This window comes from Abrus precatorius, unplaced genomic scaffold (genome assembly GCF_003935025.1).
Source record: "Abrus precatorius isolate BTA unplaced genomic scaffold, Abrus_2018 Scaffold8, whole genome shotgun sequence".
Lineage (NCBI taxonomy): Eukaryota > Viridiplantae > Streptophyta > Magnoliopsida > Fabales > Fabaceae > Abrus > Abrus precatorius.
The window spans coordinates 30,627,968-30,644,477 of NW_020874428.1; the positions used below are offsets into that span (position 1 = coordinate 30,627,968).

General features: G+C 27.5%; 2 protein-coding genes across 2 annotated transcripts; both read right to left on the reverse strand.

Moving 5' to 3' along the window:
• Positions 1-554: 554 nt before the first annotated feature.
• Positions 555-2,946, reverse strand: LOC113848231. Its single transcript, XM_027477648.1, has 5 exons — positions 2,870-2,946; positions 1,171-1,230; positions 975-1,022; positions 796-858; positions 555-690 (listed from the first exon to the last, which is right to left on the reverse strand). Exons 1-5 carry the CDS (start codon positions 2,900-2,902, stop codon positions 619-621), a joined length of 276 nt encoding a protein of 91 aa, XP_027333449.1. The 5' UTR covers positions 2,903-2,946; the 3' UTR covers positions 555-618.
• Positions 2,947-6,501: 3,555 nt separating this feature from the next.
• LOC113846022 (acetate/butyrate--CoA ligase AAE7, peroxisomal) lies at positions 6,502-10,161 on the reverse strand. The gene is made up of 3 exons (XM_027473815.1): positions 9,855-10,161; positions 8,119-8,706; positions 6,502-7,413 (listed from the first exon to the last, which is right to left on the reverse strand). Exons 1-3 carry the CDS (start codon positions 10,068-10,070, stop codon positions 6,517-6,519), a joined length of 1,701 nt encoding a protein of 566 aa, XP_027329616.1. The 5' UTR covers positions 10,071-10,161; the 3' UTR covers positions 6,502-6,516.
• Between the last annotated feature and the right edge of the window lie 6,349 nt (positions 10,162-16,510).

Here is a 16,510-nt window from a genome sequence, read left to right on the forward strand (position 1 = left end):
TGCACACTAACCGCTAGATTTCGAAAATTGCGGTGAAAAAACCCTCTTAAAATTTTTGGAAATCACCAAAATATTTTCTCGAGCCACTAAACTTTCCTTCGCAAGTGATTTTGTGGTGAAAAACCCAAATGGTGTGTTAACTCAAATTAGTACGAAAATTATACCAGTGCTGTGGCTTAATTTTATTGGCAAACAAAATTATTCTTTTTAACACGTATCTTGTAATTATTCTGTTTTTTAAAAAGTTAAAAATAAAATTTAAAAAATTAATTATTAAATAAATATTTAAATTATTTTAAATAATAACCACATAATATATGTTAAAAATATATTATTACTATTATTTTGAAAATTAAAAAAATACTAGCTCAAAGATTTTTCCATGCCTGAAGAATTTATTTTTTCCCATAAATGGAACTGAAATCAATTTATCGAACAGCAGAAAAATGATCATTATTGTCTGAGAAACGCGCTTTTTCTTGCTAGGCCAACTCGGGCCCCAGCAAGATGCATGAATACAAAAATTGTCAAATCATGTAATAATACTTAATAACTTCAATAATAAAATTGTACCATGATTCATGATTTATTACAGTAACTCCATCTACACATTTATAACTAAATCTCCAGATTTTCTTGGCCAGACGTGCAGGCAGGTTTTCTTGGAGAAAGCTGCTGGTGGGGTGTTCTCTGTAGAAGTAAACAGGAAAATAACATGTCTATATATCTTACACTCTATGTTATATAAGTCAAATCATATCTGAACTACTAAAATTCCATGTAACACACTCATACATGTAGTTTTGGTCGCAATGTTTCTATGGCTGTTGTAGACAGTTGATTCACTGCTGCACCTTGCTGTTTAGATTCATATCCACACAATTATAGTAAATGGAAAATGATGGGGTACACTTTCATGGAAGAGGATTTTCAATATACATCAAAGATTTGTGTAAAATAAAAGGTTAAACTACCTTGCATAATGCCCAGTCAGCTGAATCAAAGAATGCCCGTTCATGATCCTTTCAAGTTTTAGCCCACAAAAACAGAATAAATAAATAAAAAATAATTTGGAGTATGAAGTCCAATTCAGTTCCAACTTCTAATCTAAAATAGAAACATAAATGTGTTATAGTGTGATATTGATAAATTTTTTATCCATAAGCTTACTTTGGATATCAAAGGCTTCTTTGGGCCAAGACCACCGTATTTCTTTACCCTGTCCGTTTGCTGGTTTTGTTTGGACAACACAAAACGAGGGCCTAGTTAAGATAATGTCATTTTGGTAGAAATAAAAAGCGCATTTAAATAAAAAAATCATGGTATTAACATTTTTTATTCAATAACTTATATATTAATTGATAAATTCTGTATCAGAAATAGAAAAAAAATTAATTTATGCAAATGGGCCACATAGTAAAAATGAAATAAATATTTTTATTAAATATAATAACATTTAATAATATTAATATAAACTATAATAATTTTATATAAAATATTTTTATTAATTACTGTTAATAGTGTTAGCATGTGTCGTGTGCTTATGTACATGTAAACAATTTTAGAATTGTATTTTAATATATAGCAAAAAAAATTGTATTTTAATAATAATAATAATAATATAGAAATATATTTTATATTTATTATTGATTAAAAATACTCATGTGTTGAATAAAGTAATCAAGTAAGTCAAAAACATTGTTTAAATCGGTAATTAATTAAGAGAACAATTTTTAATTTAATTTAATAGAAAAACTATAAGATTTGTTCCACAAAATAAATAAAAATTTATAATTTTTAAGAATAAAAACTAAATTTTATAATTTCAGAACTGATAAAGATTAAGTGTTCAAATTTAAAAATAATATATTGTGTCTAAGACAAATAATAATGCTAGTACAGCACAAAAAATATTATTCTTCCGTTTATTTGCACAACCGTGGTCCTACAAAAAAATTAAAAATGCATGCTAGCATCTGTTTTACTTGATAGTAAAAACAATATAAAAAAACATAATAGAACATTTTCTAATTTTTTTTTTTTATGTTTATAGTCTTTCAAAATACTATAATATTTTTTTATCAACTTTATTAACAGTAGTCTTAAAATTAGTTTTAAATGATTAAAAATAAAAAAATATTTAAAAACTATTTATTATATTTGTTAAAATGATAAATACTCTGATAAATTATTTATTTTAAATTATTAAAACCTAATTCTAAAAACTAATATCAATAAAAAAATATTTTTAATTATCAAATTTAAAAAATTTATATTCTAGTTTTTGTAAAAAGTTTTCTTTCTCACGAACTTTCTCGATTAGCTTTGTTTTAGTTTCACCTCTTAAAAAAGCAACTTTTTTTCAAAAAAAATTATAGACTCTGTAAAAGATTATAACTATTATTTTAAATTTTTAAATATCATAAATTTTTTTTATCTAGTTATAACTTTTTTTAGAATGACGTGTACACAAACACACAAATAAACGCTTAAAATAAAAAGGTGTATGAAATAAGAAAATAGAAAATTATTTACATTTACTTTGAACTAAAATATTTAATAAATATAATTAACTTTAAATAATAATAATAATAAATAAAATCGTTTTGCTTATTTATTTTTTTCATTTCAAAAGAAATGAATCCTAATAGAAGAAATCTGAAAACATGGAAACGAAAAAGATTTTAGGATCGGAAAAACAACTTTAAAAAAATGGAGAATATATAAATAATCGTGATATTTTTAAAAAAGTATCAAATCTTAACAAATAATTCATGATCCTGAAAAGATATTTCAGTTACAGTACTTTCATGAATTAAAAACAAAAACAAAAGAAAGAAGAAGAAGGAGAATGAGACTAGATTGCTACCTGGACACGCTCTTCCTTGTTGCACTCTGCCATCTGCGTTTGCCTGCTCAGAAATACCAATTAATCACTCTCACTAAGACCTTAATCACAAATTAATCTTCCCAAACAGAAATATCAACCTTCAAATTCAGCAGAGAGAGCAGAGAAACAGGCTATTAATATTATTCTGAAACAAGCATACCCAATTATATTATAAGGCATGAAAACACGCAAATACAGGGAGAGTGTTCACATTCACCTTTTCAGAAGAGTGAGATAGAGACGAAAGGAACAACAGAGAGAGAGTTTATGGATGTAAACACGCACAAGAGCGGTGGTACATTGCGTCGGTTTCTTGTAACTTTTCGTAAATTTAATCTTAAACGATTAAATGTATTTAAATTTATCTTAGTAGCAAATTTCGTGTTAAAATGTGCAATTATGTTTTAAAAAATTAATGTTAAAATACCAACCGTAGACGCGTTGAGAAGGCTAGAGAAAGTGGGAACATCCTCTAAATAACCCCTAACCTATTGTGGCACAAATTAATGGATAGTTAATATTTTTATATTTTAAAAATAAAGCATTCATTATTATTTTTATATAATTATAATATAATTGAAAGTGGTAACTATTCAAATTACACAACTCAATCTTTTCTCAGATTATTTAAAATAAAATCAAATCAGATCCGTCAATTTTTTTAAAAGCATATGAATACTTCAATCGAGATAATTAATTATATATTAATTTTATATCACCATAAACTTAAAAAAAAATATTCTTAATAATTAATTAAATTAATTCCAAACAATGATATTATTTATAATTAATATTTTACTTTTCAACCATTATAATTTTTCGTATCTCATTATTTCCTTTATTTAAAATGTGATAAAGATGTTGAAGGATAATCACACTTAAAGATGTTTGATATGACAATTGAAATGAATGGGTAAAAAAAGCTGAATAAAAACATTAAGAAAAAATTATATAAATTCAATAACTAAACCAATTATAATTGGTTGATTCGAACTTAAAAGTGAAATAACAAATTAATCAAACTAATTTGATTTAAATTGTTAGATTCATATATCAACTCAGACCAATCTAATAAGCACTCTCGTGTATAACAAAATAAACTTAACCATGCTCACTACAAGAATGGCAAGGTGCCAAAACAATTTTATTATTTTAATACAAATTTATGTCTTGCTTAAATTGACGTTATTAAGACACACATTTATAAAAATTAAAAATAACATATAATTTAATACATTAATAATATTAAATAAGACACTTTTAATAACATGAAAACCAACTTCCAACTAGTGAGAAGCACCAGGCGTTGTATAGGAGCAGCCATTGCCCTATCGGAATAAGATTTGCTACCATAACCCATCATTTTGAAAGGATGACGAACCAGAAAAGCACAAGGATGCAAATATATACCATACAACTATTAATTACAAGATTCATTGCTGATATACAGTCAAAATCTGAAAAAATGAAGAAAAAAAAAAAAAAGAGTAAAATTTAAAGGTATTTTTTATTTTTCATCAAAATTAAAGTTTTATTATAATAACTAATATAATAAAAATTGATATTAAAAATGGATATTGATTTCGAAGCAATTAAAAGTCGGATGAAGATTATGACTCATATTTTAACTTTACGTTTTAAATTAAATTTAATAAAATTGAACTTTAAGATGTTTAATTTTCATCTAACTGTCTCGATTCACTTACTGAACCAAATACATCAATTTTTCTTGCGTGAAATCTGGATCACACGATGAAACATGTTCTATTTCCTCTCCCTTTCTCTCAAATTCATACACGTGCATGAGTAAAAATATATAAACTTAATTTACTGTAAATTTTTAATATAATAATCAAATAAAAAATTAACATTTAAAAATTATTAATTATATCATTTCATTAGAGTGATTTTTTTTACAGTTTTAAGAAAATACTAAATAGCCAATATTTATTTACCAAACTCTTTACTAAAATGATTCAGTTTTGTTATTGACTTTTGGATGAACCAGTAGTATTCATCATTTTGACTTATTCAATAATAAGAATGAAATTAGGCTAATTTCTGTTTGACTAAACTTTTAAATTATTTTTTATAAGAGAACAAATAAATATGAAAATTATTTAAGTTTTTATTATAAATTAAAAATAATTCATCTCTTTAAATTTTAAAATATCTAAATAAAATAGTTTCTAAAAAAATTAAAAAATATATAAATTTATCTTAATTTATGAGGAGTGTTTAATTCATTTACGATTTAATATTTGATTCTTATAAGTATTTATTAAAAAATTATAAAAATAACTTAATTCAAGTTAGAATTACAAAAATTGAATGTCTTATTCTCAAATTTAATAACTAAACTTGAACTTATTTATTTAAGGTTGGACCTGACATATAAACTTTAAAAGCTTATTTTGTAATAAAATATTTAAATAAAATAAATATCTAATATCAAAATATTATATTATTACTTATGACTAATCAATTAAACTAGTGTATTAGACCCAAAAGACTTGAGTTATTCCAAACGCGACCTTTTTTAATTAAATAATTTTTTAAAAAATACTTAATCTATTTAATAAATGGATAAGATTTGAATGTAAGTTAGGCCATAAATTCCTGAAGAACAACCTGACGTATTGAATGAAATTAGAAACCGAGTCTAACAATACTGCACGTAACATACTTGAGAGAGTTGATCAAATAATGTCATTAAAATATTGCAAGGCCAGTTTATTGGGAACCTCTAACTTCGCACTAGGAACGAGGTTTGACTTTCTTTTACGGCACTATCATTTTATTTTCCAATAAGCTTTAAGATGTTACATGTCAATGCTGAAATCACCGCGAGAAGGTATTAAAAGAAAATTTGTTCTCTGATTCCCCTAAAGAAGTGATAAGAATATAACGTAATATGAGACACGTAACCTCAAATACAATTCCTGAAGTGGCAGTGAAAGATCAATATTAACTTGTTTGTCTTGCATCTTGTCTCATCTTGACCTAGCGTTTCATACATTATAGATGGTTGAGATTTCTTGGGACGTGTGAAATAAACATGCCATATATCTGGTAAGTGTGTTGATTGCCAACCTTAATTTATGTACTTACGGAGCTTGTTTTGTCAAGGAATAACCGGATGCTGATCATCAACCAATGTCCGTTTATAGAAAGTTACGAACTTCTAGCAGGAATCAACTAAGGAGCTCAAGTGGCTTAATAATGATTTTGAAAGATAGGCTTGAAAATCGTTCGTTCAAAAACAAGCAACGAATTCAAGTTTTAAAGCCAGACATCTGCGCGTATAAATTAACAGTTCATCTGCTCATGTATTTAGTTAGGAGTCTGACTACATGTCAGCCAAATTTCAGGAATTTGAATCTCGGGAGTATATGGAAGACTTTATAGAAGCATTATCTGAACATGATGGGTAAAAAAACACACGTCATAATGGAACCTATGGATTTGTTGACTCCAAAATAGATGAGTGACATATTTGTCTTATCCAACAATAACTTCTGAAGAAAAGATAGAAGCTTATCTTTTATTATTATTGATAACTTTCAGTAATCATCATAACCTTACACAAATAGCAACGACTAGCATCTGTCTTCGTCATGATCACTTTACAACTTGCTCAATTTGACAGGTCCCATCTCTTTCGCTTTGGCCCTCAACAAATGCTTCTGAATCTTTCCAGTAGATGTCTTAGGTAAAGGTCCAAAGACAATCGATTTTGGGACCCAATAAGCAGGCATCTTGGCCCTGCAGAACTTGAGTATATCCTCAGCTATACGCTGCTCATTACTACTATCTACTCCTGGCTTTAGTGTCACAAAAGCACAGGGAGACTCGCCCCATTTCTCATCAGGCCTTGCAACCACTGAAGCCTCTAGTATTGCAGGATGTGAGTACAGAGAATTTTCTACCTCTACACTGCTGATATTTTCAGCACCAGATATGATTATGTCCTTCGATCTGTCTTTAATTTCTATATATCCATCTGGATGCTTTACAGCAAGATCCTCGGAATGAAACCATCCATTTGCAAAAGTCTCTGCATTAGCTTTAGGGTTCTTTAAGTAGCCTTTCATCACAACATTACCCCGCATCACAATCTCACCAACAGTTTTACCATCAGCAGGAACAGGTTGCATGGTTTTTGTGTTCACAACTTCAAGGCCTTCCAAGCCAATGTACCGAACCCCTTGTCTTGCATTGAGGCTGGCTTGGGTTTCAGGGGGAAGTGATTCCCATTCGGGTTTCCAGGCACAAACCACAGAGGGGCCATAGGTTTCTGAGAGACCATAAGTGTGTGTGACACGAAAGCCTCGTTCAGACATGCCGGAAAGCACAGAAGGAGGAGGAGCAGCACCAGCTGTATTCACATGTACAAGGTGGGGTAGAGGAAGTATGGTTTCCTCAGGTGGAGCATTAATTATTGAGTTAAGCACCACCGGTGCTGCACAAAAATGAGTCACTTTATACTCGGCAATGGCTTCATATACTGCCTTTGCCGTTACCTGAGTAAACCCATGAAAAAAATTGGTTGAGGTAGGATATCTCTATAACCATTAACTGACTAGCTATTTAAGAAAACAATTCTCACGTCTCAACAAAGTAGACAACGGCATTGGTTAACAAGTTAGCAGTGTATTTAGACATATTTTGGTCAAAAACCCTTAGTATCTTAAAGTCACATTTAGACCTCGACTACTCCAAGTTGACTCAATTAGGTAGACAAAACGCTAGCGGTTGCTTTTTTATTTATTTATTTACAAGACTCAAAATCAAGATATTGCTCAAGGAAAACCAAGCTCCCTTACCACATATGTTGTTTTATTTAAACATATTTGCTTCAAGCAGAAAACAAGTGAATATATCATTCCATTTCAAATATAACAAAAGAATACATCGAGAATGTTTAGACTTCAAACTCAATTAGCGTGTTATGACTAGTTACTCAACCAGGACACTGCGAAAAGACTACTATATAGAAGCACAAATTTGAAATCCTAGTCAAAGTATTATCCAGTTTATATTTGAATCATGCCACTATCATTTAAAATTATCATCAATCATGTGCTTGACGGGAATTCATCTGCTTGAATTAACATTAGCCAATGCAGTATAGCTTGAAGCTTCAATACAATTCAGTTAACACCAATTTGTTTAAATCACTCAACTAAATGCAGAGCAAAAACCAAACCCATCAAACAATAGTTTACCTGACGAAGGCATATATTAGTACCACAGAGAGCTGCAAGTGTCCAAGTGTAAGACCAACCATTGCAATGAAACATGGGCAGCGTCCAAAGATATACCGCTCCTTCAGTCATTCCCCAAATAAGAGCTCCACTCAGAGACATCAGATATGCTCCTCGGTGATGTAACACTACGCCCTTCGGACTAGCAGTGGTACCAGATGTATAACCCAAAGCAATGCTCTGCCACTCGTCCTCTGGGGGTTTCCATGCATACTCAGGATCACCACTTCGAAGAAAATCCTCATATTCAATGGCTCCTTTGTCCAGAGCATATCTAAGTGCTTTAGGGTCACATTGTTCATCACCAATGACTACTAAAAGTGGAGGTTTGAAGGTTTTGGCTTTCTCAGACCATATTTTCAAAGCTTCTTCTGCCAAGGAAAAGAACTCTTGATCAACTATTACAGCTGCTGCTGTGCAATGACCAAGAAGGAAAGCTATTGTTGATGCATTTAACCTAATATTAACAGGATTCAACACAGCCCCTGCCATTGGAATCCCAAAATGAGCTTCATAAAGAGCTGGAATGTTGGGTGCAATAACAGCTACCTGTTGGAATCAGTATGTGAAAATTGCATAATACATTACATTAACTTTACATTACTGGTATTTAGCACTGGGCCTAAAAAGCAAAACAAAGAAAACTAGATTGGTGTGAATCATAAACATTATACAACACAGAACAATATTGATATCAATGTGATTTTTTTTTATGTTGATCTGTGTTTGAGTTACTAGAGTTTTATAATTTCAGCAAGTAACTTCTACGCACAACTAAATTTAGGAGCCAAATATTTGTTCAGAAGATTAAAAAAAAAGAAGTGATTTATGATGAACTATAAAAATAGCTATATCTTAAAACATCCATCGGCTAATTGGCACTCTTCAGTCTTCTCCCTCCGGTACAAAAATAAAGAACAAAACATCAGGTTATAATTAAAATTGGTATCACTTATTAATTTATTTTATTATATTATATGATAAAAAAATTATATGTCGTTTTGATAATTGTCAATTAATTTAATTCTTAAGCATTTTAGTCTATAATACTAATAAATCAATTAATTTAATTTTTTTTATCAACTACCGTTAATATGATCGCTACGATTAAATTAATTAATGCGCATCAAAGTGAAAAGGGAAGAATAATTGATAATTTACAAATTTAATAATCAACAAAATCATGATTAAAATAATCGACGTTAACAAAAACTATTTTCATAATATCAATACATATTCAGTAAATTTTTACCAAAAAAAATATTCAGTAATATTTAAATTCAGAAAAATAATAATTTATTTTAAAAAATGATTATCTAATAAAAATAAATTATTGTCTTTTAAAATAAAATAACTAAATACGCAGCTAATTTACTAATTCAACGACTGAATTGATATATTTATATTAAATAAGCTAATTTTTTCATACTTCCTTTATCGCCTTTATCATCAAAACAATCCAAAAATATTTGAGAGGCGGTTAGGCACGTGAAGTTGAAAACCAGCGATTACGATTTACTCATTTACCAGAAACATGTAGGAAAAACCAATCAATTTGACAAGGAAATAACGAGATTCGGAGCAAACACGTTTGCCAGCAACAATCTTAGACGAAAATAAACAAAAAACTGAGAAACGGGATTTTTTTCTATTTGAAAAAAAATATATATGCAAAGAGGAAGAGAGTAGAGAAATACGGTGTTTCCGAGACCGATGGAACGGTCAGAAAGAGCGGAAGCAAATCGACGGCAACGCTGGTAAGTCTGGTGCCACGTGTAGTGGCGAGATCCATGAATAACGGACTTTCTCTTAGGGTGTACCTGTGCTGCTCTTTCTACAAACCACAACGGCGTGAGGGCGGTGAAGTTGGCCGCGTTCTTCGGCAAATCGTCAATGTCTCGTAGTCCAACCATTTCCACTCTCTCCCTCTACCCTTCGCGCTTTCTCTGGACAAACCTTCTCCTACCAAAACATAGATATAAACAAATGAATTTAATGCCCAATGCTAGCTTCCAAGTACCCCCTTAGATATTTATACATACTATATGCATTTCTAATTTACCATTCCTTCAAATAAACTATTGATATTTACTTCACATTTTAACAGTTTTTAAAAAATATGTCTCTATCGGTTAAATCACAGTTAATAAATCAAAAACATTTTTAACATAAATAAATAATAAATAAGTTAACCAAATATTTATATAAAAATTAAATAAAAACAAAATTTAAAGGACTAAATTGAAAATTAAATAAAATATCAAATAAAAAATTACAAATTTTTGAAAAATAAAAACCTTATTAAGTCATGCAAATTGTAAGACTACATACTAATAAATGCTTAATTTATCATATTTAACGTGTATAATAATAAAAATAACATTATATAATTTAACTGTTAAATTAATTATCTATTAATAAATATCAAGCAAAATAACTTTTTTGTGTAAGGTGAAAAATCATAAGGTGGTCTTAAATCTGAAAAGCACAAGTCTAGTGTACTTCTAAGTTTTAATTCTTAAATGTTGCACGTCCAAGTATACTTTGTACATGTGAAATTCGTATATTGGAAATAATTAATCAATTATTTGAATAAACATATTATTTTATATAATTTCCAGTTAAGTTTTGTATACATTTCAAAATTTGTGTCACTGCCATAGATAACTCTCCGAAAGTAATGAGAACAAACTGAAAAAAAATATTTGTTAACTGAAACTATATATTTACATTAGTAAACTATATTATCTTTAAAACTATTTAATCACGGCGATGAAAGACAAGATGTGTCATTTATTGGTAATAGTTGATCATGCCAACTAATTGTGATGTTTATGTTGGCATTTTAACATTTTGCTTTTGACTTAAAGCACAACATTATATAGCCTGTTAACTTAAATTGATTATATATTTTTTATTTACTTTTTTTCAAGTTACAATTTAATCGTTACAAACTTGTATACAATTTATTTAAAAAAGAAAAACACAATTTCTTTCCTAAGTCTGTCATTATTATTTTTGATTAAGCTTGGGAAGAGAAAATAAAAATATGAGTAAATGAAGTTTGAGGAGAAAAAAACCAAAATAAAAAGAAAATTATGAAAATACATGTCAAAAGAAATGCATAAGTATAGTAAAATATAATTTTATATATGAACTTATATAATATCATTTTAAATATAAAAACAAATTTTAAAACATTTTTCCAAAATTTTCAGTATTAATTATTTCTAAAATAGTTTCATAAAAAATCAAATAAAAGGAACCCTAATTTTATTCGAATTGGTTTAATTCAATAAAAATAATAAAAACGTATCTCTCTTATTCACTTCCGTGAGAAAAACAGATATTGTTTATTTATTTCCAGAAGAAGACACGCTATTGAAAAACAAAATCGAATTGCTTGACATGGCAGCTGAGCGCCTGAGCCCACGTAAGGATGCTCCATGAAACAAAGGTGCAATGCCTAAGGTAGCTTCGAGTTTCGTAGGTATGCCAGCAGGTAACATGTTTATTGAATATACATAAAAAAATATTTTGAATAAACAAGGTAAATAATTATTCAATAGATTTAGATTGGTATATGGGCAAATATTTGAAAATTTTGATGTAAATACGGATATAATATTACAATTTGTTTATTTGTTTGCACTAATATATATATAATTTCATCTCATTTTTATCAATCTTAATCTATTTTTTTCTAATTTTTTCTTAATTTAAACAACTAAAAGTTCTGCTTATTTTCTCTTTATCTTTTTGTATTTTATTTATTTATTTCCATCTAAAGAAAAGTTCAAAATTGAAAAAAAAAAAAAAAAAAGACTTTCACTTAAAAACAAAAAAACAAAACAAAAGCGTGCTACATTTTATCTCTCCTGATTTTCATGCTTACGTTAAAACTTGACCAATTTCACTTTTTAAAAAAAACAAGCAAATGTCATTAGTATTTTTGCATTTACTTATTATTTTATTTCTTAGAAAAATATGAAAACTAGCAATTTTATTATTATTTAGTTAAACAACCATATAGTCAACTCAATTTTTATGCACAGCTACAGATACAAAATTTATAATAATAATATTAATAAACAATTAAAACGATTGCGTGTGGTCGGTGCTTCTCTGCTCTGGGGTCAGTACCATCATCAAATTAATGCTTATCTTCAAGTTTCTTCTATTCGTTCCTCGCCACCCGCATCTGTCATTAAATCAGGATCTTCGTTTTATATAAGATTCTATGAACAAATTTCCCAAATTATCGACTGTACATAACTGTTTTTTTCACTAACCTCACACCCAAAACAAAGGGGTCAATACATAACTGTTAGGTCAAAGGGAACTGTTAGGTCAAATTTCCCTTTGACCTAACATTTAGGCAAACGCAAATGTTTTTCCAACACTGTTGGACTCCTGTATTCTTTAATCAATGTTGTCTAGAGAAAATATTGACTTCTTAAAATTTTAAAATTTGTAAGAGTTAGAGTATACTTGTTTGCATTTTTAAAAAGTTTTTTTTAAATTAAGAATGAAAAAGATTTTTTTTTAAATTAAACAGACATGCCCTTAATGTCCTGTTCAATTTTGAATTATTATCTTTTAATGTAATTTTAAGAAATTTTTAAAATCGTTTGCATGGATGCTGTTCTAGTTGTTTTTTTTATAAATAATTATATTTTAAAACTATAAAAAATAAAAACAAGAGATTTTTATTCTTTTCTTTATAAGTTTTTAAATAGAAATAACACAAAACAAAATAGTGATTTATAATTATTTAAAAATGAATAATGGAAAATGCTTGCTTAAACCAAATATATCCTTAATTTAAGTTATTAGAATGAAAATGTTTTTCAATATCAGAGATGCTGGGAAGTGGGATATTACTTTTTGTACTTTTTAAAAACTTTTTATGCCACTTTATAATTTTTTTTAAACGTTTCTTTTGAAAAATGTCCTGGATAGAGTTCTCTTTGCTTTGTTATTCTTCAGGCCCAATATGAGACTTGTTAGCGTAGATGCTCTCGGGCCTATTTTAGACCCAAGTTGTTTAAGGTTAGTTTATTCTAGGGACCCAGACTTGATGAATAGGGACAAAAAATATTCACAATTCATCCCAACCTATAACCTATAGATAAAGCAATTCAGTTACAGTCGAGTTATAGGCCTGTTTTAGGCTCAAGCTGTTTTTTTTTTTTTATGAATAAGATTATTATATTTCACAGATAAGAACAATATCAATATATGATAAACATTTACAAAAGATACTCACAGTAACGAAGACTGTATAAATTAAAGTGCATGTATTTTAAAGTTGTTAAACAAATGTTTTAAAAATACAATATAAAATAAGATGAAAGGGCATATTTATAACAATGAAATAATTATGCATAATTCCATATATATTGTTAGGAAAAAAAAATTTTAACACTGGTGTAAGTTTAAAAAAAATTTATATCTCATATTATTAAAGAACAACATAAAAGTCTTATTAATTATAACATATTAAATAAAAAATATATGTATTAATTATTTAAAATTGAAAATTAGAAAAACTATAATGTAATGTTTAAACTATTTTTATAAATAAAGTTTAATTAATTTTAACTTCTATTACAGACAAAATTTATTAGTAACTAGTGATTTTTTTTGTATATTATACAAGTATTAAAAAATATATATTCTATTATTATTTTAAAGTTTAATAAATCTTATAAGTTTTCAAAAAGTGGATTTTTAATTATTAATTTTATAGTAAATTAAGAGAAAACTTAAAAAATATATGTTTTTAAATTAATATTAAGTTTAAAAAGCCTAATTTGTGTATGACATCGTGTATCTTTTTAATAAATTCTTAAATTTCAATGTAACTCTAATAATTAAATATACTATTGTTAAGCTGAAGGAAAGGGGACAGAAACTCGTGACAAACATGGATAATGATAACCCATAATAAATGATGTTAAATGTGCAAGACTCCATATACACATATATATCATAGTACTTTTTATATTATTTTATTTTTACTTATTAAAATGAGTTAAAAATGAAAGAAGTGTTAAGAAATTATTTTACAATATTTCATATTTTTTTATTTTTAAAATAAAATTCAAGAGTTTAATTTTAATATAGATAAATTTATATTATCAATCAATTAAAATTAATCATGTGTGTAATTTTTATATTAATTATCATAATTTTTACATTTGAATATATTTAAATTAAAATTTAAAAATATGTTATTGTATTATATCAATTATAAAAATATAAAGTACAATCAATCGTTAAAATAAAAAAAAATGTGAGACATACTATATATAGATATATTCACTATGTTGACATCTAATCTCTTATGTTGCTGTTTTTTAAGAACTAATATTTTAAGAGCTAAATTAATCGTGTATATAGTTTTATAAATTAGCATACTAAAATTTTAATATTTTAAATAAATAAAATTCTTAATTTCTTGGAATTTAAGAAAAAATTATAACTTCACAAAACTAAAATATGGTATTTCTCGTGAAATTCCTCTTTCAACCAATGCTTTGTAATTGTATTGTATGAAAATTAATGAAAAGAAGACACGTATTAAAATTTCAGCTGCCCCGTGGTCCGCGTCACCACCGAAAGACAAAAAGAGAAAAAAAGTTCAATTAATTTGACTAGATAGACAAGACATATCATAATCATCTTTCGATAGACATAAGACAAGCATGATATCAAAATCATATTTTAATGTAACATTAATATATTTTTACTGAACTCATTCATGCTACGTTATCTATTATTTTTTTAAAAAGATTAAAGTAGGTGTCAGTTGAAAAAAAAAACTCAATATCCATCTTAATTTCTTAAAATAAGGGAAATATAAAATAAAATGATCAAATGTAATTAATACTAATTAAGTCTATTAATTTAAAAACAACAAAATAATCACATTGTTTATAAATTATGAAGTTAAGAAAATAATATTATTTTAAGAAAAGAAAAAACGAGCCAAACTTAAAAAATAATTATTTAATTTTTAAAAATAAAAAAGAGAACAAAAATGTAAAACAAAAACTTGAAAATTGAAAAACAAAAATCGATTTAAAGTTTGTCCACGTCTACAAATAGCCTTACTTGTCCCATGCATGCAGTCAAAAATTTGTCTCGTGCAGGTTTTTCCCTTTCTTTATTTAACATTCCATATCCAACATATTCAATATTTAATTAAAAGTTTTATACTAAAATTGGATTAAAAGAAATTGAACATAAAAATAGTATAATAATATTTTTTTTATATATAAATCTACAATTTACTCAATATTTTTTAATTATTATTTATATAATCAGGACTAATTTTTTTAATAGATAAAATATTTATTATTAAAGAGTTTAAGAGAACCTCATATACATAGAGAAAAAATAAATATTTAGACAAGAAAATAAAAAGACAAAAACATACTCATGCTAAGTTAAGGTGAATGCAATTTTGTAAGTTTAGATATCAATCAGTTAACAAAATAACTTTCCTTTCCTAACAAGTGATAGTCACTTCTAGGACTTCAATATAATAGAATCTAAGACTTCTTTCTCATCTAAAATACCATTAAAAAACATCATTACATTTTTATGTAATTACAGAGACCATACTGTATTTACCCAAATAATTAATAACCAACATCAACCCAAGCAAGCACGTGAGTCGATAAATTTAAAGGCAGAACCAATGAAGACCCAAGCTAATGGGTAGTAAAGTACTAGACACTTAAGAGGGACCTTACCTTTCCATGACCTTCGCAAGGCGTCTACCGTACATTGATCTATACTATTAGGACCACCAAAAACTTCAAACAATTATGAATATGCAGATTGCACTGCATAATAACCTGAAGAATCTGCCTTCTATACCCATTTATCTTCTTGTAGCACTTTAATAGAAACCCTATCAACAAGCTCCAACAAAAGATTAAAACTTGGGATCTCATGTTGAAAGAGTCTTATGCGCCAACTAACACTCCAAACCCACCTTGTGCTATCATGAAAACCATTTTCCAATATACAAGATTCATCATTTTTTGTCACTGCAAATAATTGCGAAAATGCCTCATTCAATCTCACCCCACCTATCCACTTATTTCTCCAAAAAAGGGTATGCAAACCTGTATCTACACTCCTATCCGACTTTTCATTTAGTCATGAATTCCTTTGATGAATAAACTCAAACAAATTACGTCAGTACAAAGAACATTTGTCGTGTACTAATGAACACAAAATAAAATAAGCTAATCTACCATACCTAACTTTCAACACTCGCACCCATAGTAAACTAAAATAATTAACACTTTTCCACAACAATTTACCAAGAATCGCT

Bases quoted from the DNA above. Each gene is read 5' to 3' on its own strand.
- LOC113848231 (XM_027477648.1), bottom strand. From the start codon at position 2,902: ATGGCAGAGTGCAACAAGGAAGAGCGTGTCCAG. The intron at 1,023-1,170 runs GTAAGCTTATGG...AAAACTTGAAAG, and splicing joins AGAAGCCTTTGATATCCAAA to GATCATGAACGGGCATTCTT. The intron at 859-974 runs GTAGTTTAACCT...GAATCTAAACAG, and splicing joins CTGACTGGGCATTATGCAAG to CAAGGTGCAGCAGTGAATCA.
- LOC113846022 (XM_027473815.1), bottom strand. From the start codon at position 10,070: ATGGTTGGACTACGAGACATTGACGATTTGCCGAAGAACGCGGCCAAC. The intron at 8,707-9,854 runs GTATTTCTCTAC...TGATTCCAACAG, and splicing joins CCATCGGTCTCGGAAACACC to GTAGCTGTTATTGCACCCAA. The intron at 7,414-8,118 runs GTAAACTATTGT...GGGTTTACTCAG, and splicing joins CTAATATATGCCTTCGTCAG to GTAACGGCAAAGGCAGTATA.